Raw genomic sequence first — 23,064 nt, 5'->3', positions numbered from 1 at the left:
AGCAGTAGAGGTTTGTGAGTTCTGAAAACAACAATGGGAAGATATGGCCATCGAAAAATGGTGGTGTGAAGAGAATCTAGAGCAATTAATATGCTCACCATGCACATGGCTTGACAAATTTCAGACAAACAAAAGAAAGCATTATTTCAAAACAATTTGTTGCAGTGGGATATTTCTAAGAGGTCAACTAATGTTCTTCACAACTACAGCTTCCAATCAGTTTGAAACCATTTTAACCTTCATGGTATCTTCCACAGAATGATGCAAAGGCTACTGAGAACTGGGTCAGAGTTTTTTGGAGCCACAGCGGCTAAACAGGTTTGACATTGATTTTAATTAGTAGTGTATGCATGCTGTAATGTTGCTCGCCCAAAGGATTAGATATATTGACAAAAATGTCCATCAGTGCCTCTTCACTATAACTGCTGGAAATGGAGTTTTTGCATTCTAACAGTATGTCTCTGTCTGGGGAGAAAAACAGGGGTCTTAAGTGCACACTAGACATGGGCACGAACCGGGGAAAAAAGAACTGTGCGGTTGGTGGTTTGTCGCGTTTCACGAACTACAAACTTTCATGAACTTGTCCCGGTTTGCAAACCAGTTCGTTTGGTTCGTGAAAACGTCGCTTCCAGGTCAGCAGAAGGTCTGCAGAAAGCCCATCCCCCCTGTTGCCTAGGAAACTGATTGATTGGCGCCAGGCTGTCTGAAGTGACGAACTGAAAAATGAACCAAAGGAACCGCCCTAATGTTCATGGCAGTTCATCAGAAATGGGCTCTGACAAACTGCCAGTTCGCGAACCATGAACCGGCCTGGTTTGTACCGAACTTTGGTTTGTATTTTGGTTTGTGTCTTAAAAGCTAGGCTAGAGGGACTTTTGCTATGACCCTGCAAGGAAATTCTTACTCATAGGAAAGTGGAAACCAAGCCATCTCTGTCTGCACTTACAGCTCCATAGAAGGCGGGAGTCAGGTCTGGAATGAAGATCTCGGGATAAACATTCTGCAGATACCAGGTGAAATTCTTGCAATGCAACTGCTCCTTCAGAGTAAGCCGTGCAGTGAGGTCTCCGTATGTTTGCTGAAAAAGCAGCAGCAGGGTCGCAGTTTACAAAACGAGGTTAGCCGTCTCATCTGCCTCTAAACTCCCACTTGCTGCATAGAGCAAACCTGATCCCCAAAAGGCCCGCTTGTCGGAAGAGTTACTCTTCATTCTGCAATCTCCTTGCTCCATGGGTTCCATCTGAGCAAGACCTTTGCAGGACTTCGCTCTGTAACCTGCTTTCTTCCAAACAATAATACTTCAAAGTTGCCCTCCCATCTACAGTGCTGGAGAATAGGTCCCCATCATCTCTATCGACTGACTGCTAAAGCACATACTTAGCATCTGGAAGGTCCCAGATTTAATTCCTGGCACCTGCTGTTAAAGGAGCTCAGGTAACAGGAAGCAGGAAAGCACACATCTCTGGGCCAAGCTACACATGACGAATGACACTTGAACGGCAAGTGGATTGAGTGGAGGGCAAGTGAACAGGGAGAAATACACTTGCCATTCAAGTGTCATTCGTCATGTGTAGCTTGGCCCTAAAAGAATCCTTTGATTCTTCCCAGGCACCTTCTGAGGAAAACTGGCTTAAATACCTCTCTAGCCATCTGAGAGGCCTGCTGGTTCCTCCTGTAGAAGATTTCCTTGTAGTCGTCCATCCAGACTTCTGCCAGGCGCACTTGGTTCCTAGAGATGACCTGAGTTCCTTTGGGGAAAGTGTGAGGACTCTTCGAACGAAACACGTGGCCAACCACGGAGCAGGGGATGATTTCTAGCTGACCCCCACACTGCCAAACCTGCAGAAGGGTGTGGAAACCAAAACCAAAGCACACATCCATAAGTCAAGCATAAAAAGACATACCTATCTTGTGACCAAGACTTCAGAAAAAAATATTCAGGATCAGAAAAATAAAGATGGGTAGCCGTGTTTGTCTGTAGCAGTGGAAAGAGTCTAGTAGCACCTATAAGATTAACAAAAATTAGTCATAGATCCAGAGGAGTTAGCCATGTTAGTCTGTAGTAGCAAAATAGAAAAGAGTCCAGTAGCACCTTTAAGACTAACCCACTTTACTGTAGCGTAAGCTTTCGAAAACCACAATTCTCTTCGTCAGTTGAATCTGACGAAGAGAACTGTGGTTCTCAAAAGCTTATGCTACAGTAAAGTGGGTTAGTCTTAAAGGTGCTACTGGACTCTTTTCTATTTTACAAAAATTAGTGGTTCTTGAAGAAGTGAGCTGTGACTCACGAAAACTCCTACCCTACCACTAATTTTGTTAGTCTTATAGGTGCTACTGGAGTCTTGCTCTTTTCCACAGGATCAGAAAGATCACACCTGTCGAAGCAGGCCGAGGATGGAGTCGCCCATGACCTTTCATGGGGTCTTCAAGCTTATCATTGACAAGAGTCTCAAAAGGAACAACCCAAGATTCCTCCAATGAGTCCTGCTATCTATGACTGCACTGCTTGTTCCTTGCTATCTGCAAACTTCAGCCCTACCGCAGATCCAGCTAAATTATTTAAAGTCAGTGGTTTCGATCCAACAGAATGCCACTGAGGATTTGTCCAAGAAGACAGCATGGAAACCACCAGTAACAGCACGGTGTGTGTGTGTGTGTGTGGGGGGGGGACATTTTGGGCTGCAGAAGGAGGTGAGAATGTTGTGTTCCGTGGATGGAAATCGTTCTGTCCACAGAAACATTCTACGAGATCCAAGCCGCTGACTACAATGATACCAGTGCGGAGCCTGAGTGCCGTACCCTGGTAACTGACAAAGACTCCTCACTCCCCAAAGAATTGCCGCTTTCATGGCTGGCTAAAAGTACAGTGCCAGCTGTTAGCTATGCTCTACCATTTAAGATTTGTCCAGCTAACAGCAAATGAACTATACAATAAATTGCAAACTGTTCTTCAGGGCTCAGCTGAGGTCTGGCTTTTCCCATGTAAAATTTGCTCCTTGCTCCTTGCAAACTTTGTCTTCACTACAGATCCAGACAGACTATTTAAAACAGAGGTATCTGCCATTTCTGTGTATATGCAGCTGCAATTCCTGAATTGGAGAATTTGGGCTCGCTCGGTGGAATTTCCTATTCTTGGACTTTCTCTGCAGCCACATGGTGGCACTCCACACAGTATTTAATTTTTTTTTACACAGGTTTTTACAAAAAATATATAGAATAATCAGGGAGATCACCCCGTACCAGTTCAGATACACACAATCTGCTCTTTAACTTCTTAGCAACATCCTAGATTTGTTTACATCACTCAAATATTATTTTAATTAGTATTGTTCTTTTTTATTATCACCACACTGGGGTCCTGCGAGGAACTGTGGGAGGGGAAAGGCGAGCAATTTGGACATTTATTTATTTCATTTGTAGTCTGCCTTTCTCGTTGAGACTCAAAACCCTGCTCAACTATGAAGCTCACTAGATGCGTATGTTTCATATAGAATTTCACTTTTTTCCTTTGCTACTACGAAGATAAGGTCTAATGAAGCAAAGAAAGACGGCGTTACCTGAACTTGCAGTTAACTTATTGATTGATGGTTTTAATTAATGTCTGTTTTAATGGCATTTCCCCCACATTTTGGTAAATCTGTATTATATATAGTTGTATTTTACCTCATTTATATCTTATCTTTGGGACCGCCTCTCCCTGTACGTTCCCCGGAGATTGCTTCGATCAGTGAATAAATATTTACTTGTGGTCCCCGGCCCTAAGGAAGCCTGCCTCGCTTCAACCAGGGCCAGGGCCTTTTCAGTCCTGTCCCCAGCCTGGTGGAACGCTCTGTCAATGGAAACCCGGGCCCAGCGGGACATATTATCGTTCCACCGGGACTGTAAGACAGAGCTGTTCCGCCAGGCGTTCGGTGATTGAAGGGGGCGGTGCCATGTCGGCCTCCCACCTTTGGGGTGGGGGAGGGTTCTCCCCACCACTGCACTTTGTTAATTTGTTTTATTGTTTGTATATTGATTTTAGTTATTTTTTAAATCGATTTTAACTGTTCACCGCCCAGAGCCCCTGGGGATGGGCGGTATATAAATTGAAATATAAATAAATATAAATGAAATATAATGGGGTTTTTGTAGTTTTGTGATGGCCTATGGCTATACACAATAAACTTTGAACTAAGCTTGCAGGGTGATCGGGGGGGGGTCAGTCACTCTCTCTCTCTCTCTCTCAGCTTAACATACCTCAAAGGGTTTATAAGAAGAATTAAAGGAGGGAGGGAAGAACTCTGAGCTCATTAGAGGAAGGTGGGATAAAAGCATAGAACAGAGATACTTAAACAACGTCTGGGGAGCTATCGGTGGCTCTTCTGAGCAACATTCCCCAATGTGGCACACACCCTATGTCTCAGGGAAGTGGGCAAGACCCTTAACCAGTGGGGACTGCGGGTGACAGTCCCACCTTGAAACAGCTGCCACTGGAGGAACAAAAAGGCTGCTAACCTCCCTGAGAGCTAAACTACAAGAGACGCATTACACAAGGAAGTGCAAGCGAAGGGAGTCACAACTAGCCGGGAGGCTGAGTTCTAAAAGACAAGTCAGAAGGCTCTGTCAATTTCCCCTCTCTATAGAGCCCCAAAGATGGCTCCTCAGGGGGTTTGTTAATTTCCTCTTTGCCTCGGGAAGGCTCTGTGAATTTCACCTCCCCTTCTGGGAGGTGAAGAGGAAATGAACAAACCCCCTGAGGAGCGATCTTTGGGGCTCTGTAGAGAGGGGAAATTGACAGAGCCTTCCAATCTGTCTTTTAAAACTCGGCTTCTCAGCTAACATTGCAACTCCCTTCACGTGCAGGTCCTCGTGTAATTTGTCTCTTGTAGTTTAACTCTGAGATGCAGGCCTCATGTCAGGGATGGTGGTAAACATGGGTCTTTTGTTCGGTGATAATTGTGAATGTGGTTCTCTGTGACCCGCGGAGTTAGTACCACTGAATTTGAATAAAACTCAGCCCTAAAAAGTGTCCCCAAAGGCCAGCTGTAAAATAAATGATAATTGCCTTCAAGTTATGAAGTAGGCTTTCATTATGGAGCTTTGGTATTTTTCATGCCTAAGTCACGATCTTATTTTTCAGTCATGGTTTCTCAAGTGCTCCCCCCTCCCCCAAAAACACACACAATAAGCTAATCAAAAAACAAATGTAGAAAAGAGGAAAATGGGAGCACCTGAGGGCCAAGCTACACATGACGAATGACACTTGAACGGCAAGTGTATTTCTCCCTGTTCACTTGCCCTCCACTCAATCCACTTGCCAGGCAAGTGTCTTTCGTCATGTGTAGCTTGGCCCTGAGACAGATGAGCAAACCCTGGGTTGAGCACTTCCTTTCCCCCTTTTTGCAGGTAACTTAAAACTTGGGCTCGGCCAGAGGTATGAGTCACAAGGCAAAAAGTAATGGGACCTTACCCTCTTCGTGTGAGTCATGCCTGTAAAACCTGCCCATGACGTCCTTGTGCTAAGTTTGACTCAGTGGGGTGGTGACATTTTGTTACTTAAACTTGTATTAATGTGTATTTTTACATCTTAAGTTGCTTTGAGTCCCCAGTTTGGGAGAAAAGCAGGATAAAAAGAGTTAAATAATTAAATGACAGAATACTCCTTTCCTCAGAATTGCTCTTTTAGGGCCAAGCTACACATGACGAATGACACTTGAACAGCAAGTGTATTTCTCCCTGTTCACTTGCCCTCCACTCAATCCACTTGCCGTTCAAGTGTCATTCGTCATGTGTAGCTTGGCCCCTAGTCAATACATTGCCCCGCTACCTGGAATATTGGTATAGCTCAAAGATATTACAACCATCCTTAGGTTCTACAACAAGAAGAGCTTTCTTTCTTACCCGAAAAGACATCTCCACGTTCTCCCCTCCCCAGATTTCCATTTGATCATCGTACGAACCGATATGTTCGAAATAGGACTTAGAAATAGCGAACAGGCCACCCGCAAATGTGGGAGTTCTGTACAAAGAGAGAGTTAAAAGGACACAGCCTTATAAATGTTATGTCAAGATGACAAGGGGCAGCTGTTTAGTGAAGAGGAAATGTAAACAGGGTTCTTTCCCTGGTCAACCAGCACTACTATTCCTTCCTGAAATTCTAAGTGGCTCTTTTTATATGGCATGCTGATTAAGGATGGATCTTTAATGTCTTACGAGTCGACCTGCAGGCTTCAGAGGACACGCAATTATCACCATCAACCCTCAGACAAAGATTTCTTCTGGGACGTTTCTCACACGGTCCAAACGTTATATATAAAAACAAACCACATCACAGGCTGAATTCTGTGGACCATGAGATTTTGTGCACACAGTTTCCCCTCTTGTCCACCGCACCCCATTCAAGGTTTCATCATCAAAGGACATAACCCACCCCTCTCAGCCACAGCTCCCCAGCTGTATTGTGGGGACAACAACAACACAGACCTTGGGCAAATCTACACGCCCTCGGAGCATCCCGGCGTTGCACTAAATGTTCACTAAACACCCGGAAGTATAGTGTCCTTCTAGCACGATTTCAGAAATCGCGCTAGAAAGACGCTATACTTCTGGATGTTTAGTGAACATTTAGCGCAACACTGGAACGCTTCGAGGACGTGTGGATTTGACCTTTGTTTACTGCTCTGAGTGGGGCAATAATCTCTCTAGAAGACTAGTATATAAGCACAGTCAGGGCTTTTTTTCAGCAGGAACGCGGTGGAACGGAGTTCCGGAACCTCTTGAAAATGGTCACATGGCTGGTGGCCCCACCCCCTGATCTCCAGACAGAGGGGAGTTTAGATTGCCCTCCGCTTCGCTCGGTGGCATGAAGGGCAATCTCAACTCCCCTCTGTCTGGAGATCAGGGGGCGGGGCCACCAGCCATGTGACCATTTTCTCCGAGGGCAACCCACTGAGTTCCACCACCTCTTTTCCCAGAAAAAAAGCCCTGAGCACAGTTATTATTATCCAATCTCAGGGAAGGAACAGGGCCTTTGCTACTATATCCCTGAAGCTTTGGGACAAGATTGTGAGAGCTTTGCATAAGCCTAATGCATAGGGATGCGTACATATTAGAGACTGCAAGTTCCTTGCTCAATTTAAAACTACCACAAGAGCTAACCTGCACTAAAATTAAGCTCTAGTTTAGGTTTATCTGGAATGAAAGCATGTTCTTCCCCTGTTACTTTCCACCTTCCATGCTAAGTTTTAGATTGGCTGCTTCCACACACGCTGAATAATGCACTTTTGATGCACATTAGTGATGGTTTGCAACTGGATTTTCCTGTTTCACACAGGAAAATCCAGTTGCAAACAATCACTAATGTGCATCGAAAGTGCATTATCCAATGTGTGTGGAAGCAGCTATTGTCATCTCCTCAGGGTAGGAACCTTCACTCTATGAAAGTATCACAGCACTGCATCAATAAATCATTTATCTGGCTTCTGAAAAACTGTGGGATGGTAGCCTAAAAATATGCTTCTGCGGTTTAATCTCTTTTGAGTCTTTACTCCTAACCCTGCTTGGACTGGCGAGTAGATGATCAAAACAGTTAAAACAAAAACAAACTTAAGAGAATGTGAAGCACACATTGGCAGATTACATCAAAAGCGGCAGAAACTACCTGAATGTTTTAGGATGGAGGCTCGTTCATTAGAGGCTTTGGAGAGCGTTTTCAGGCAGATGGGAAGGGGGGGGGGCTGCTTTATTCATCCTTGGCTATCATTACTGTAAACGCATATTGCAGAATCACTCATAAATAAGACCGAGCTTTTCATTCTGCCCTGCTTTCATAATCAGTTACCTCTCCGAGCTTTACAAAGGAAGAGTAAAGAAGAAAAAAAGCAGAGACTGGAGCCTACAGTTGCTTCAACAAGGTTCTTTCCCCCCTTCAGAAACGGGCTCGGTTCTTCATCAAGAGGGGGCTGTGGGAGATTAGGAGCTGCTAAAAAGCCAAAGTTACCGCCTTCTCCTCTTTCTCTTTTAAAAGAAGAAGAAAAAGAGAGAGGGAGAGGGAGTCCCCGAGCTCCTTTCATTGGGGCAGAACAGTCTCCTGTCTGACCTTTGCACAAAGAGGAGCTGTACTTGAGGCCAAAAAGAACAGGATTTTGTCTCGCTATCACTGAGGCCGAGGGCCGAGGGCTGGTATTGAATGTCTCCCACTTTATGAATTCAAGGTCATTTTAAGCTTTAAGAGGCCAGGATACCGGTTACCTTAATGACTCCGCAGCTGCCCATTGCCAAAACAGACAAGAGACTGGCAGGGTTTGAAAGAGAAAGGAACAAACCCCCGTTCTTTCATGTCAGGGCCCTCATTATGCTGCTCTTTGTACACCAAAAAAAAATCATTGTTTTTACTAATCAGAAAGAATGGTGGATTGGAGCTTATGATTCTGTTCTCTGAATGGCAGCTTCTTTTCCCGGTGCAAGGATCCTTCATTTAGCAGAAAGTCTCATATATTCCCCGGAGAACACTCCGATCAGGGGACAAGCAACTGTTGGTGGTCCCTGGCCCCAAGGAGGCCTGCTTAGCCTTGACCAGAGCCAGGGCCTTCTTGGTGCTGGCTCCCACCTGGTGGAACGCGCTGTCTGCTGAGACCACGGCCCGGCAAGACCTACTATCTTTTTGCCGGGCCTGTAAAACAGAGCTGTTCCACCAGGCACATGGCTGAGGTCTGGGCCCTCCCTGTGAAGGTTGTCCACCCTCCTGTTTTAGTTTGTAAGGCTGACTGCATAGTTAGAAATAGGCTTTTATTTTAATGATGTTTTTAAATGTTTTATGGAAATGAATTTTGTTGTATTTTAATGGGTTGTGATCTGCCTGCTCATGGGGAGGGTGGAATAGAAATGTGGGGAAAAAAATTATACTTAAGATAGACCATGGAGCCAGAGGACAGCTTCACAGTTAATGGAAGGGAATAATAAAATGCAATAATAAATAAAAAACGAATACAGTTCCGTAAGATGCCTTCTCTTTCTACTGTTCCACAACATGACAATGGTGGCGAGAAGAGTTCATGGCAGGTCCAAGATTCTAGTCATGGAAGGCGGTGGAGGAGAGTACATCATACTTATTTCAATGGGGCATGGAAAATTGGGGAGCTCTCCCTTAAAGCTACTGTAGAGGATGCTGCCATGCAGGTCCTGTACCATCCCCAAAACATATATATGGCCATTTTGTAAGAGGCATTCCCTCCTGCATGTGAGAGAAGAGTTTTTCTGTGCTGGCATCTTCTACCTGCAGTTTTTGCAAATCCTGACATTTGAAATGTTATACTTGGGGAAGGGGCAAGCCTCAGAGTGAGGACATCTGCCTTGCAGGCAAAAGTTCTGGGTTTGATCCCTAGCAATTGCAAGCAAAAGGATCAGTTAGCAGGTGATGTGAAAGGCCTCTACCTGAAACCTTGGACAGTTGCTGCCCATCAGAGTTGACAGCACTGGCTAACAGCCTCAGAAGAAGTCGTGTGTGCAAAATAAACCTGCCATCCTGATTAGTCAGAGATACTTCAGTTAACAGGGCGTATAACATCTAACAGATTGACTGAACATTGTAGCTCCAGTAGAAAGCCCGTACAATTAGCATCACTGACATTAATTAACAACTTGGCACTGGATGAGGGCTGGAGTGGTTTGAATATCAGGGGCATCTAATCCTGATTACATACACCCAAAGGAAATGTTGGCACAGTCTTCGCTGGCCTTTGGGAGAAAATTTTTTGGGGAGAGTGTTTGATAATTGATTTTTATACAGCTTTTTTATATTCTAGGTTCTGATTACTATTGCTTAGTGTTGATAATTATTTTACTGCCTTTATTTCTTTTGTGGTAGGACTGTTCTAAAATTTGTTTTATAATTACTCAAATATTTATATCCCTTCAATTGTGACAAATATCTTCAAGACAGCTTACAAAATACAATGGATAATTAAAAAATAAACACACACTACAAACGTAAAGTAGCAGCAAGTAAAAACTGGCAGATAAAACTATTCAAATAGCAGCAGATTAAAATTTATGAAATACCCACCTCAAAGAGCTTTCCGATATCAACAAGCCTTACCAAAGCAGCCAAAACCAGAGAATAAAATCTCTTAAAAGCAACAATGGCATAAAACTTTGAGGGGAGGAGGTAAAGACAAGAAAATTTTCCTAAATGCTCAGCTTGGTGCCTAAAAAGTTATAGTTTTGGCACTAGATTAGCTTCTCTGGAAAGGGATTCCCACCATCTTGGCCTCATTAAAGAGGAGGCCCCGTCTTGGGTGGACATACATTTGCTCCAGGCAGTTGCGGGGTCTTACAATCCAGGACCTCTGAGGATGATCTTAAGGTTTACATGGGAGAAGGTGATCCTTCAGGTGTCCGGATAACCAGCACTTGGAATTATGCCGGGAATCAAACTGGCAGCCAATGGAAGACACTGTACCGTCATTATAGGGCCAAGCTACACATGACGAATGACACTTGAACGGCAAGTGGATTGAGTGGAGTGCAAGTGAACAGGGAGAAATGCACTTGCCGTTCAAGTGTCATTCGTCACTTGTAGCTTGGCCCTCATTCTTAAATTCTTGCTTGTAGCTTAAGCTACTTCGAATTACCTGACAAACCATTAGCCATTAGCCAGTTTAATTGATTTATTATTGCATGTATGTCAAAGTATTGAATTTTGTAAGCAACATTAGGTATTCTTGGGAATTGAAAGATGGGATGTAATTTATTACAATAAAATAAAATGCAGGTTTCCAGGCCGTATGAGCTGGAGAGCAAAGGAAATGCCCAAGGTATTGGGGATTTGGAGTATATTACAGTTCGCCTCCCGCAATACTCTTGAGCTGTTAACAATCCTTAACACAATTTCATTTTTTTTATCTTGAAGACCTTGTGAGCACATCTTTTGTCTTACTAGGACTTAACTGGGGCCTACTTGACCGCAATACCCGATCTGTTAAAAATCTTTTTACAAGCATAGGAGTGTTAAGAAAGACAGAATGTATTCTTTAATGTTAGGCAAATATTGGGAGTCTGAAGAAATTGTGCCTATTTTATTACTCTTTTTTTAAAGCTATATGAGCACATATGTGGATAAATAACCAAGTCTTAAACACAGTTTCAAAATGACTGTATGGCAAGTCAGGGGACCCCACCCCATTCCCGACTCGTGTCACATGTCTTCTATAGACAAGCCCTCAGACAGAATATAAAACAGAAAACTCTAGCTATCAATGGCCTCGGTGCATATTACAATCACCAATGCTCTATGCATGTGTAAAGTGCCACCAGATCGCAGCCAACTTATGACGAGTCAATAACTTCACTGGGTTTTCAAGGCAAGAGACGTTGAGAGGTGGTTTGCCATTGCCTTCTTCTGCGTAGTGACCCTGGACTTCCTTGGTGGCCTGCCATCCAAGTACTAACCAGGGCTGACCCTATTTAGCTCCCCAGATCTGACCAGGTCAGGGCACTCTTAAGTATACACACTTCAAAACAACATTTTGCTTTCCACAGTGAATGTCAGCCGTTCTCACTTCCTCCTTATGCGTTCTGTTATGGCACAGGAAAAAGTCTGGAGTGTTTTGCTTTTAAAACTCAACAGGGCCCGATTTAAAACAAAACAAAACAAAACAAAACAGGTATTTTGAGTGCATTGAGAACATTGAATTTGAGATAACTGTGCAACACATGAAAGGAAATAATAGATCTCATAATGAGAAGCTTCACAAAGCAGCATGACCCGTCTGGAGCCGGAGGCAAATTAACAAGTCCTTTCATTTGTAGGCACGAAGTTCATAATGACCGCCCTTCACTCAAAACTGAAGGAGGTTACATCCCTTCGCCATCCCACTTCCACAACCCCCTCTTCTCCCCAATGACTGTTTAAGCTGTAAAATGCCATGATCGAGATACTTGAGGCTTTCATTTCCAAGGGCTTCCGTGGGAAAGATAACAGATCTCACCGAGCAATGTATCCAATGAACAAGACAGATTCAAGATTGTTTGGCTTCTGGTACGCAACTGGAGACTCATTTTGTGGGGTACACCTCCTGTCCCTTGGTGGAAAGGAAATGAATAGTGCCAGCATTGTACCAACTTCCATTTTTCTTACAGTGGCTCATTTTACATAATACCTATTTTCAGGGGTCATTTCGTAGAAAAAGAGCCAGAGGAACTTATTAGCGTAGCTCATTAGCATAACTCATTAGCATATGCCACGCCCCTTGCCAGCACTGGAAGTATGTCATTGGCATAACTGATTTGCATATGCCACACCCCCTGATATCACCTATCCTGGCTGTTTTGGACCCAATCCTGGCCATTCAGGGCTGAAATTGGGCCCAAAATGGCAAAAAGGGGCTGAAAATGGCTGAAAAGGGGCCCAAAATGGTCAGGATCGGGCCGCTGCTGAGTGGGAGAGTGATCCACCACCTGTCAAGAGGCCCAATTTGGGTCGTTTCAGCCCCAATCCAGGCTGAAACGGGCCAAAAATGGCTGAGAGTCAGGTGGGTGGGGCCACCTGACATGTGACCTCTTTGGGGAACTGCCAGAACTGTGTTCCTGCGCGTTCCCCCTCGAAATGAGCCCTGCCTATTTTACTTGATAAGCTAAGTGCTATCACAAGGAAAATAACAGTTTGTATGAAGTAGTCACTGTTCATTCCCTTTTCACCAAGAGGTCCTCAGTCCCTGATCCATACCTTATTTGCCCCCAAACTGAATGCAAGATAAAACCCCTAAAAAACATGAAATACAAGATTTTTTTAAAAAAATGTACAGATCTGTAACTTGTATGCACATTTAATATGGCACAACTGGAGGAACATTCCCAAAGAGAAACACTACTTACTAAAGGTGTTTTCAAGCATGGACTTACTTGATAGGATACGTTTCGTCCTTTCTCCTCTGTTTCTCATGCTGAGGGATGGACTCCCATCCGAAAGTCAGACTCCAGTCAAAGTTACCTCGGCTGTGCTGCTTCCCATATTGAATTGGCTTAGAAAACTCAAAGGTGTTCAGGTCGATGGTTGTAATGTCTGGGCTGACCACAGCTGTGGGTTCCTCGGCAATGCGGAATAAGAGAGGCTCTAACCAGCCGTGGAAACATTCACCTAGCCAAAAAAAAAATGGGTTACAAGTATATATGTTAATGCAGAGAATCTTAAAGGTTCATTTACAGTTTAAACCAGAGTTCTATTTGTTGGGAATATGACAGGTAACTGAGGGCCAAGCTACACATGACAAATGACACTTGAACAGCAAGTGGATTTAGTGGAGGGCAAGTGAACAGGGAGAAATACACTTGCTGTTCAAGTGTCATTCGTCATGTGTAGCTTGGCCCTGAGACCAGAGCTTGCCCTTATAAAGGGTACTCCCTTGATGAGCATACATGTGTATACAGAAACCAAAGGACATATAAATATTGTGAACATGTATATCTAAAAAGAATTCTGTTTCCTCACTTTACTTCCAACAGAATGCTTTTTGGTGGAATCAGTTGACAGTAGCTGCCAGCTATCAAGGGTTGGTTCAGTCGTAGATCCTCAAGATAACAATAATAATGATGATGATGATAACAACTGTGCTTATATGCTGCTCTTCTAGACAGATTAGTGCCTCACCCAGAGCAGTGAACAAGTTAGTGTTATTCTTATCCCTGGGCTGAGAGGAGTGGCTTACCCAAGGCCACCTACTTAAACAACAACAATAACAATAATAAACTGTGCTTATATACCACTCTTCTAGACAGATTAATGCCCCACCCCGGGTGAACAAGTTAGTATTATTCTTACAGACGGTGAGACAAAATAAAGAGCTATTACTGTACTTACAGTGAGCATCAAGGAAAGTGAGCACATCTCCTGTGGCAACGCTTGCACCAAGCAACCGGGCAGTGATCAAACCCTTCCTCTCCGGCTGTCGGGCAACCCTCACTATCTGCAGCTGCTTGACATACTCGTCCAACTGGTCTTTCAAGTAGTCTGGAATGAAATAGGTCAAAATTGTAGAAAGTGTGCTGAGACATAGTTTTCAGAATCTGCCAACTGTAAGGAAGAGCTGTTAAAAAGCACAGACTGAAGCAGAAGGTCCACACCACCAGTATCTTATTTAAAAGACTTAAACTGGACTGTCGGGGAGGCACTGAGGCTCAGTGGCAGAGCATCTGCTCTGCATGCAGAAGGTCCCAAATTCAACCTCTGGCTCCTCCAGTTAAAACTGTGATGTAAAAGATCTTGACCCGAGAGTCTCTGCTAGAGATGGGCACAAACCGCAGTTTGTTGCAGTTCGTGGTTCATGAACCATGAACTGCTATGAACTTGCCCAGTTCGCGAACCGGTTCGTTTGGTTTGTCAGTTTGTCACTTTCAGGGCTGCAGAATGTCTGCAGAAAGCCCATCCTCCCAGGTAATAGACTGATTGGCGCCAGGCTGTCTGCAGCGATGGATTAAAAAAAAAAACACCACCAAGCGAACCACTCTAAAAATCATAGCAGTTTGTCGCGGTTTGTCAGAAATTAGCTCTGACGAACCACCAGTTTGCGAACCAAAAAACAGCCTGGTTCGTGATAAACTTTGGTTTGTATTTCAGTTCGTGCCCATCTCTAATCTCTGCCAGTCAGAGTAGGCAACACTGACTTTGACATCCCAATAGCCTGACTTAGTATAAGGCTTATCAGACTCCATGAGTGCCTGTTGGGACAGATTCTGGCTGCTGCTAATACGTGGCACACATTTGGTGCCAGTGAACAGACTAAGATGTCTTTAAACAAAAACTGGTCACACGGAAACCCAACATTTCCAACCGCAGTCATGCTTGTATTCAGAAAAAAGGCCCATTGTTTTCAGACCAGAGTTAAGAAGTACTTTTCCCAGCCCAGACACAGATGTTGAATGAGCATAAACCCATTTGTATGCTTGGCTCTCTCCTCTCAGAGCTACCCTCTTATTAGAGGGCAAATTAGGGGATAAACTGAAGTCGAGATAGTGGTGTGGAAACCATTAGCTCTACCCTATGGCCCAGAGAGATGCAGCTCCCTTGAATAAAAGTATCTCTTCTTCTGAAAGCAGGATGATAAAATATCAATGGAAACTCAATAAGTGCTGATGTTCTTAATACAGTTGCGTGCTTGAGCTCGGGAAATTCCTGGAGATTTGAAGGCAGCACCCAGGGAGGTTGGACCTCAACAGGGATGTGATACCACAGAGTTCACCTTCCAAAGCTGCCATTTCCTCCATTAATTTCTGTAATCTGGAGTTCAGCTGTAATTCCAGGAATACTCCAGTGTGGGAAGGTGTGCATCCATGCTGGGGGAGCGGGGAGAGAATGGGGGTGAAGAGGTTTTGGATGCACGGAAGTTTATTCAAATAATTTAGCATCCTTCTGCCTGATCTTCAATTTAGGGAACACACATGCTTAAATTAAGTCCTGTTACTTTTCTGCTACAGATCTCTTGCATCACACTTCCCCTTCCTGTCCCACCACTGCAAAGAAGTATTTAAAGAGGCCTTGCTGTAAATGCATCCAGTCCCTCCCGCATCACCTTGCTTGCTCTCAGCATGGAGAAAAGTCCCACTCTACTTCATTCTGCAAGGGACTAAGGAGAGAGAACTATCATTTTGCCCCCTTCCTATCTTTTCTCAGCATCTGAGCAGGGGTCCTTATTTAGCAACTGCACAGTTCGCAGCCAGGTGCAAAGTGTGGCAGGAAGTGGGTTCAAGTTACTGCAGTGAGAGATTGTAGACTTTCTGTACTTGGCAGCTCTGATCTTTGTGATGTGAACATCAAGAGTAGCTATGCAGAAGAGACCACTGGAAACAGAACTCACAGGAAGCGACCATTCAGTACTGAGAAAACAACCACGATGAAACTGTGGGCCAAGCTACAAGTGATGAATGACACTTGAACGGCAAGTGTATTTTGCCCTGTTCACTTGCCCTCCACTCAATCCACTTGCCGTTCAAGTGTCATTTGTCACTTGTAGCTTGGCCCACAGTTTCGTCGTGGTTGTGATAATGAATTATTCTAGAAACGTCCCAAAAGATAGCACAGAGTTGGTCTACCATCTTTTCGTGATGATAAAAAATACTTATTGCAAAATAAACTGAAGAGTACGCCAGCAGCTGATGAGTGGTTGTTAAAAACTTTGGCAGATTGTACCAATATGCAAAAATTACTATATTTGCACTCGTGTGAGCCGGGAGAGTTAATGCTGTGCAGCCATGCATGAACAGACTGCAAGGCTGACTATAAATAAAGTAACTAAATAAATATACCTTAGAGATTGGGATATCAAGATCATTGTTAGCATGTATTTTCTAGACACCTTTCTGCATTTCACAATCAATCTTGAGCTCCTAGCACCCAACCAGAAGTGAGCAAAATCTCCGAGACAGCAGTCTCACACCGGACAACAATAGCTAAGTAAATAAGTTTAGCAATGCCTCCACTGGTTCCCCTTGCATTTGAGTACTGTGAATGGGCAACTCAGTGGGAGTCGGATAAAGGATGTTAATGTTCCTTAACGGCTGCAAGTATTTCTACAATGGGAGTTAATTGCCAGGAGATGGTCTCCTGGGAGCTGGAGAAGATAGGAGTGTGTGTGTTGTGCATGCATATATGCAAAGAAACTGTGGCCTGGAGTTTGGAAGAGACTGAGGGCCAAGCTACACATGACGAATGACACTTGAACGGCAAGTGTATTTCTCCCTGTTCACTTGCCCTCCACTCAATCCACTTGCCGTTCAAGTGTCATTCGTCATGTGTAGCTTGGCCCTCAGATCCAGAGGAGTTAGCTGTGTTAGTCTGTAGTTGCAAAATAGTAGAGAGTCCAGTAGCACCTTTAAGACTAACCCACTTTATTGTAGCAAAGCTTTCGAGAACCACAGCTCTCTTCGTCAGATGCAAAATAGTAAAGAATCCAGTAGCACCTGGACTCCTTTCTTCCAAAGGGAAACCAACACAGTAGAATTATCTCTGGGACTTCCAACCATTTCTGGAAGTGGAGAACATGTAGTATGTATTATTAGTGAGATGTAGTGTCGAAGGCTTTCACGGCCGGAGAACAATGGTTGTTGTGGATTTTCCGGGCTGTATAGCCATGGTCTTGGCATTGTAGTTCCTGACGTTTCGCCAGCAGCTGTGGCTGGCATCTTCAGAGGTGTAGATCTCTGTCTTTTGGTGCTACACCTCTGAAGATGCCAGCCACAGCTGCTGGCGAAACGTCAGGAACTACAATGCCAAGACCACGGCTATACAGCCTGGAAAATCCACAACAACCACTATTAGTGAGATGTTAGATGTATCAGAGGGAGGTGGAAACCAGAGGGAATGAGGGAGGTATTTAACAAGGTTTCTAAAAGAAAGTTCTAAAAGGTGACTTAACAGGGTCACTCTCTAGTCTGAGCTTTGGCGCCTAATGCTGAGAAGAGAGTAGGGTGACGCACAGGGCATCCACTCATCATGCAATTCTTTGGGCTTATCTAAATAGTGGATGTGGCTCTCGGGGAGTCCTGGAGCAAGTACACTGACGTAGATCAACGTTCTATGCGTTTGAAAGAACTCAGAAAGCCGCTTGCTGATAACTTCTTTCACATTCTGTCAAGAGTGAGCTACTGTGAGTCAGGACAGCAGACATCTCCACCCTCAGGAAGCCCTGATGCTGAACTGTGTAATTATCTTAACCTTGGGTATAAACCAATTTAGATAGTTAAATGACAGTGTGCGGTTTCCAAACTTGCCCAAGAGAGCAGTTTTTCCTGGATGCAAGCTTACTACTGCTTGCTGCGTTGGTGTGTTTCATGGGAAATCTTCCTTCACCAATGCCCTGGGGATACGTAAAATCCAAATCCCCACCCCCACCCAAAACAAATCGTCTACAATTAGCAAGTGCCCATATTCAGATGACTGCATTAAGGAATACTTCAACAATGCAGGGAAAACGCTAAAAACTACTTAGAAAGTTACTAGCTTCTTTTGAAAAGCAAACCAGCCTTCACTCCCACCCACCCAGCTCTGCCAGGTTTGCCAAGACTAAGAGCAGCCTGCGAGTCACGCCTTCTTTCAAGTTATGGGTAAAGATACACTAAATATTTTGCCTCTGACAGCTCAGAGGCAAGAGAATTAGGAGACGGCAGAAACAAAAGACCTTGATTACCTAGCATTCAAACAGCACCATCAATGCACATAGTGTTTGGCCAGAATACATATAGCTAATAGGCCCCTGCCCCAAGGAATTTACAATCTAAAGCATGAGAGGGGTGGTTAAAGAGGGAGCAAAAGGTAACAAAGGGTGTATATGAGCAACTGATGCATCTAATTCTGAACCCGGCCATAGAGTGTGGATAGAGCCAGTTTGGTGTAGTGGTTAAGAGCACGGGACTTTAATCTGGAGAACCGAGTTTGATTCCCCACTCCTCCATTTGTAGCCAGTTGAGTGACCTTGGGTGAGTCACAGCTTCTAGGAGCTCTCTCAGCCCCACCCACTTCATAGGGTGTTTGTTGTGGGGAGAATAATAACATACTTTGTAAACCACTCGGAGTGGGTGTTAAGTCGTCCTGAAGGGCGGTATATAAATTGAATGTTGTTGTTGTTATAGATGAGGGGGATTGAAAGAGAGAAAGCAGGGTAAAAGATGGCACTCAGGGCCAAGCTACACATGACGAATGACACTTGAACGGCAAGTGGATTGAGTGGAGGGCAAGTGAACAGGGAGAAATACACTTGCTGTTCAAGTGTCATTCGTCACTTGTAGCTTGGCCCTCAGTTGATGGGCAGCAAGACAACTGCTGTTTTCAAACAGAAAAGAATGTTCAGGAATATGCAAATGACCAACATTTAAAACAGCCAATGAGCAGGTCAAATGCTCCCTCATTGGGCCAAGCTACACATGACGAATGACACTTGAACGGCAAGTGGATTGAGTGGAGGGCAAGTGAACAGGGAGAAATACACTTGCCGTTCAAGTGTCATTCGTCACTTGTAGCTTGGCCCTCAGTTGATGGGCAGCAAGACAACTGCTGTTTTCAAACAGAAAAGAATGTTCAGGAATATGCAAATGACCAACATTTAAAACAGCCAATGAGCAGGTCAAATGCTCCCTCATTGGGCCAAGCTACACATGACGAATGACACTTGAAGGGCAAGTGGATTGAGTGGAGGGCAAGTGAACAGGGAGGAATACACTTGCCGTTCAAGTGTCATTCGTCACGTGTAGCTTGGCCCTCTCACATCTGTATTCTACATCAAGGGACTTGGGGCTTTTCCATATTGTGTTTTTTGCTGCACCTCTGCAATTAAGAAGCCAAGCTGCAGCAAAAACCCGACGCAGCAAAGTCTTTCGTTTGTAACCAGGATCCCTTCACTGTGCTCGGCATGGGCGCGGAAGAGGAGGAGGAAGTGAGGAGCTCATACGCAAGTCTGGTAACAAGTGGGTTTATAGATCCAGAGGAGTTAGCCGTGTTAGTCTGTAGTAGCAAAATAGAAAAGAGTCCAGTAGCACTTTTAAGACTGACCAACTTTACTGTAGCATAAGCTTTCGAGAATCATGCATCTGACAAAGAGAGCTGTGATTCTCGAAAGCTTATGCTACAGTAAAGTTGGTCAGTCTTAAAGGTGCTACTGGACTCTTTTCTAAGTGGGTTTATGCATGCTTTAAACTTATATGCAGTTAATTGGCTGCATTCAGACAGTCAGGTAACCTAAAGGCTGAGCCAGAAACTTTCTGTTTGAAAAGGGTATGCAGCCTACTGTATTACGCAGGACTGTGGATGCTCAGGTCTTAAGACCCCTCTTCAGGCAAAGAAAGCCTGAATATATAAATATTTCACCTATGACAGTTCAGAAGCAAGAGAGTCAGAAGAAGGTAGAGGGGAATAAAGTGCTAATAGCAGCTGGATAAATATTTCAATAAGGGCCTCATTACACATTATTCACACAAAATGCCATTAACACAGCTGGTGCTTTTGGGTATCCCGGCAAAGACAACAGGCTCCTAACACCCACCATCACCACCACCACCACCACAACACTATTCAATTTATATACTGCCCTTCAGGACAATTTAACACCCACTCAGAGCGGTTTACAAAGTATGTCATTATTATCCCCACAACAATCACCCTGTGAGGTGGGTGGGGCTGAGAGAGCTCTGAGAGAGCTGTGACTGATTGAAGGTCGCCCAGCTGGCTTCAAGTGGAGGAGTGGGGAATCAAACTTGGTTCTCCAGATTAGAGTCCTGCCACTCTTAACCACTACACCAAACTTACTCTTGTGAGCTTACCATCATACAGAAAGTCAGTGTGGTCTAGTGGTTAGAATATTAGGCCAGGGTCAAATTCCCACTCCTCCCTGGACAGCTCATTGGCTGACCTTGGGCCAGTTGCACTTTGTCACCTTTCCTCACAGTGTTGTTGTTTTGAGGATAGAGGAGGAGAGAATGAAGTTGTAAATAGAGCCAGTTTGGTGTAGTGGTTAAGAGCTTGGTACTCTAATCTGGAGAGCTGGGTTTGATTCCCCACTCCTCCACTTGAAGCCAGCTGGGTGACCTTGGGTCAGTCACAGCTCTCTCAGAGCTCTCTCAGCCTCACTCACCTCACAGGGCCAGTTTGGTGTAGTGGTTAAGAGCTTGGTACTCTAATCTGGAGAGCTGGGTTTGATTCCCCACTCCTCCACTTGAAGCCAGCTGGGTGACCTTGGGCTAATCACAGCTCTCTTGGAGTTCTCTCAGCCCCACCCACCTCACAGGGTGATTGTTGTGGGGTAATAATGGCATACTTTGTAAAACGCTCTGAGTGGGCATTAAGTTGTCCTGAAGGGCGGTATATAAATTGAATGTTATTATTATAATTAAATAGAAAGGAATCCAAAATCAGTCACAGCAACTGGCTGCCAGTTTGAAATTTCTGGATAGGCCACATCTGGTACAAATACTAGGAACCAGCTTGTTCAGTGCAGCAATATCTTCTGCTTGATGTATTTCTGGAATAAGTATCCAGTGATAGTACCAAATAACAAGGACTATAGGAAAGCCCACATCTGGGTTTAAGTAGCAGTCTAGCTCATGGGGGGAAGGTTTAAAGCTCAAACAATCATATGGCACAATCTATTCGAGGGATTAGAAAGAATCTTTACCTGCCGTTAAGGGAAAAGGCAGACGCCTGCCCCACCAAAACCAAACGTGCTCCACGCCCAGCCCCGAAGGAGGTACTTACCATCTGTACTGGCATCATCTACAAGAATGATTTCCTTGAGCAAGATGGCAGGGGAGGAGTAAAGGACACTGTAAACCGTGCGGAGCAAAGTCGACCAGGCCTCATTATGGAAGACAATGACAACACTGGTGGTAGGGAGGGGCGGACAGCGCTTGAACTTCTGGTCGATGCACCTGCAAGGGGAACGCTGAGCGTCAGAGAGAGACGTGCCTTGGTTCCCTGCCCTTTGAGCAAGCACAGTGAAAAAAGCTTCTATGCAAGTGCAAGCGGGAACAGACCCAGAGCGAGACGACAGAGTATTATCGTAGTGCTACTTTAGGATTTGTATTTATCAGAAAAAGCTCCGGTAGGCAGGCGACGTTTCCATTTGAGACATACAGGAAGCTATGGCTGAAAAGGAGTTCAGAATTTTTTTGCTGCCAGAGGTAAAGGCTAATGCTCCCCCCTACAAATCTCCCCAGAATAACCGAACTCGGTCCATACTGGGCGAATCACTCCACTGCACCGCCCAGATTGCAGAGGGGGAGACGCTACTGGCAAAAGCCAGAACTCTTTAAGAGAGCTTCTGGTTAAATTGCTGCGATGTTTTATTCTTATTGGCGATACTTTTAAACTTTAGCTTATGTTGTTAAGAGAGTCTGTGCTGGTAGCTACCTCGCACTAGATGGAAAAGTGGCCTAGAAACCTCTGAAATAAATAAAAATATAGGCTGCCTAGTCCAACCTCCTTTTCAGTTCAGGAAATCCAAGCCCAGAGCATCCTGAACAAAAACCCACTGTCCTGTAACTTTAAGAATATGCGATCTAGTCTTGGCCTCTGGAGAAATCCAGAATAAGTCTTTCCTCTCTTTCTTTCAACAGCCCTCCAGGTCTATGAAGAACCACATCATGCCTATACTCAGAGTCTCTCTACACAAAATTTCTGACACGTGTTCTTCACATGTCAGGAGATGCAATATTAGCTGGGAAGTGTAGTTTAAAAATACTTCCAGAGCTTTGCCCTGCCGAGGCCCGGTTAATTCAAAGTTTTAAGCAGCGAGGGCGGCAAAGCAAAGGCTCCGGAAAGGGAGGCAGTCCAGCACGCCAGAGGCGATGGAAGGCTGTGAGAGAATCTGTCCCCTCTGGAGCGATCTCCGCTGGCTCTGTCTTTTAAAATTACACTTCCCAGCTAACATTGTGTCTCCCGGCACTTGACAAACATACACCCAGGTGTCTCGTGTAGAGAGATTTTCAGCATTTTCATCTCCAGGCTAAACATGCTGGTTTCCATGAAATGTTTGTTTTCCAGACCCCTGAAAATCTTTTGCCGCCAGTTTCCAAGAAACAGAGTTGACAGGTCCATGGACCCATTACAGAAGACCTCGTGATGCAATGTGAACTCAGTGCCATGACAGCTCTTCTGCTTTTCAAAAAAGGTGAAAAGCATAACTCTTTAAGAGAGCTTTTGGATAAATGGGGGGGAGGCACACTTTGAAACTCCTTCTGCACCCATGCCATGGTCCTTATCCAAAGCATGCAAGGGAATAGAAAGCACACAAATTACCAGGGCTTTTTTTCAGCTGGAACATGGTGGAATGGAGTTCTGGAACCTCTTGAAAACGGTCACATGGCTGGTGGCCTCACCCCCTGATCTCCAGACAGAGGAGAATTTAGATTGCCCTCCGCATGGCATGGAAGGCAATCTAAACTCCCCTCTGTCTGGAGATCAGGGGGCGGGCCACCAGCCATGTGACCATTTTCACCGAAGGCGATTGTAAAAACTCCCCCTTTCTTCCAGCTGACCCAAAGTGATGTCATTGTGCAGTCCAGGGAGCGTGTGCGCACTTTGCGCATGCACATGTGGTACTGGGGGCA

At 44.7% G+C, this 23,064-nt stretch overlaps 1 protein-coding gene across 2 annotated transcripts in view; it reads right to left on the bottom strand.

Annotated features, from left to right (window-relative positions):
- The window catches only part of GALNT6 (polypeptide N-acetylgalactosaminyltransferase 6), a 56,390-nt gene that overhangs the window by 5,607 nt on the left and 27,719 nt on the right, over positions 1 to 23,064 (bottom strand). For both annotated transcript variants that reach the window (XM_055003693.1, XM_055003692.1), the window contains exons 3-8: positions 21,212 to 21,384; positions 13,835 to 13,984; positions 12,880 to 13,114; positions 5,881 to 5,998; positions 1,639 to 1,839; positions 947 to 1,078 (exon numbers count right to left, since the gene is read on the bottom strand). In XM_055003693.1, coding sequence (XP_054859668.1) covers positions 947 to 1,078; positions 1,639 to 1,839; positions 5,881 to 5,998; positions 12,880 to 13,114; positions 13,835 to 13,984; positions 21,212 to 21,384 — 1,009 coding nt within the window. The remainder of the gene's footprint in view (positions 1 to 946; positions 1,079 to 1,638; positions 1,840 to 5,880; positions 5,999 to 12,879; positions 13,115 to 13,834; positions 13,985 to 21,211; positions 21,385 to 23,064) is intronic.

Source organism: Eublepharis macularius, chromosome 19 (genome assembly GCF_028583425.1).
Source record: "Eublepharis macularius isolate TG4126 chromosome 19, MPM_Emac_v1.0, whole genome shotgun sequence".
NCBI lineage: Eukaryota > Metazoa > Chordata > Lepidosauria > Squamata > Eublepharidae > Eublepharis > Eublepharis macularius.
This window is presented reverse-complemented; position numbering and strand designations above follow the sequence as displayed.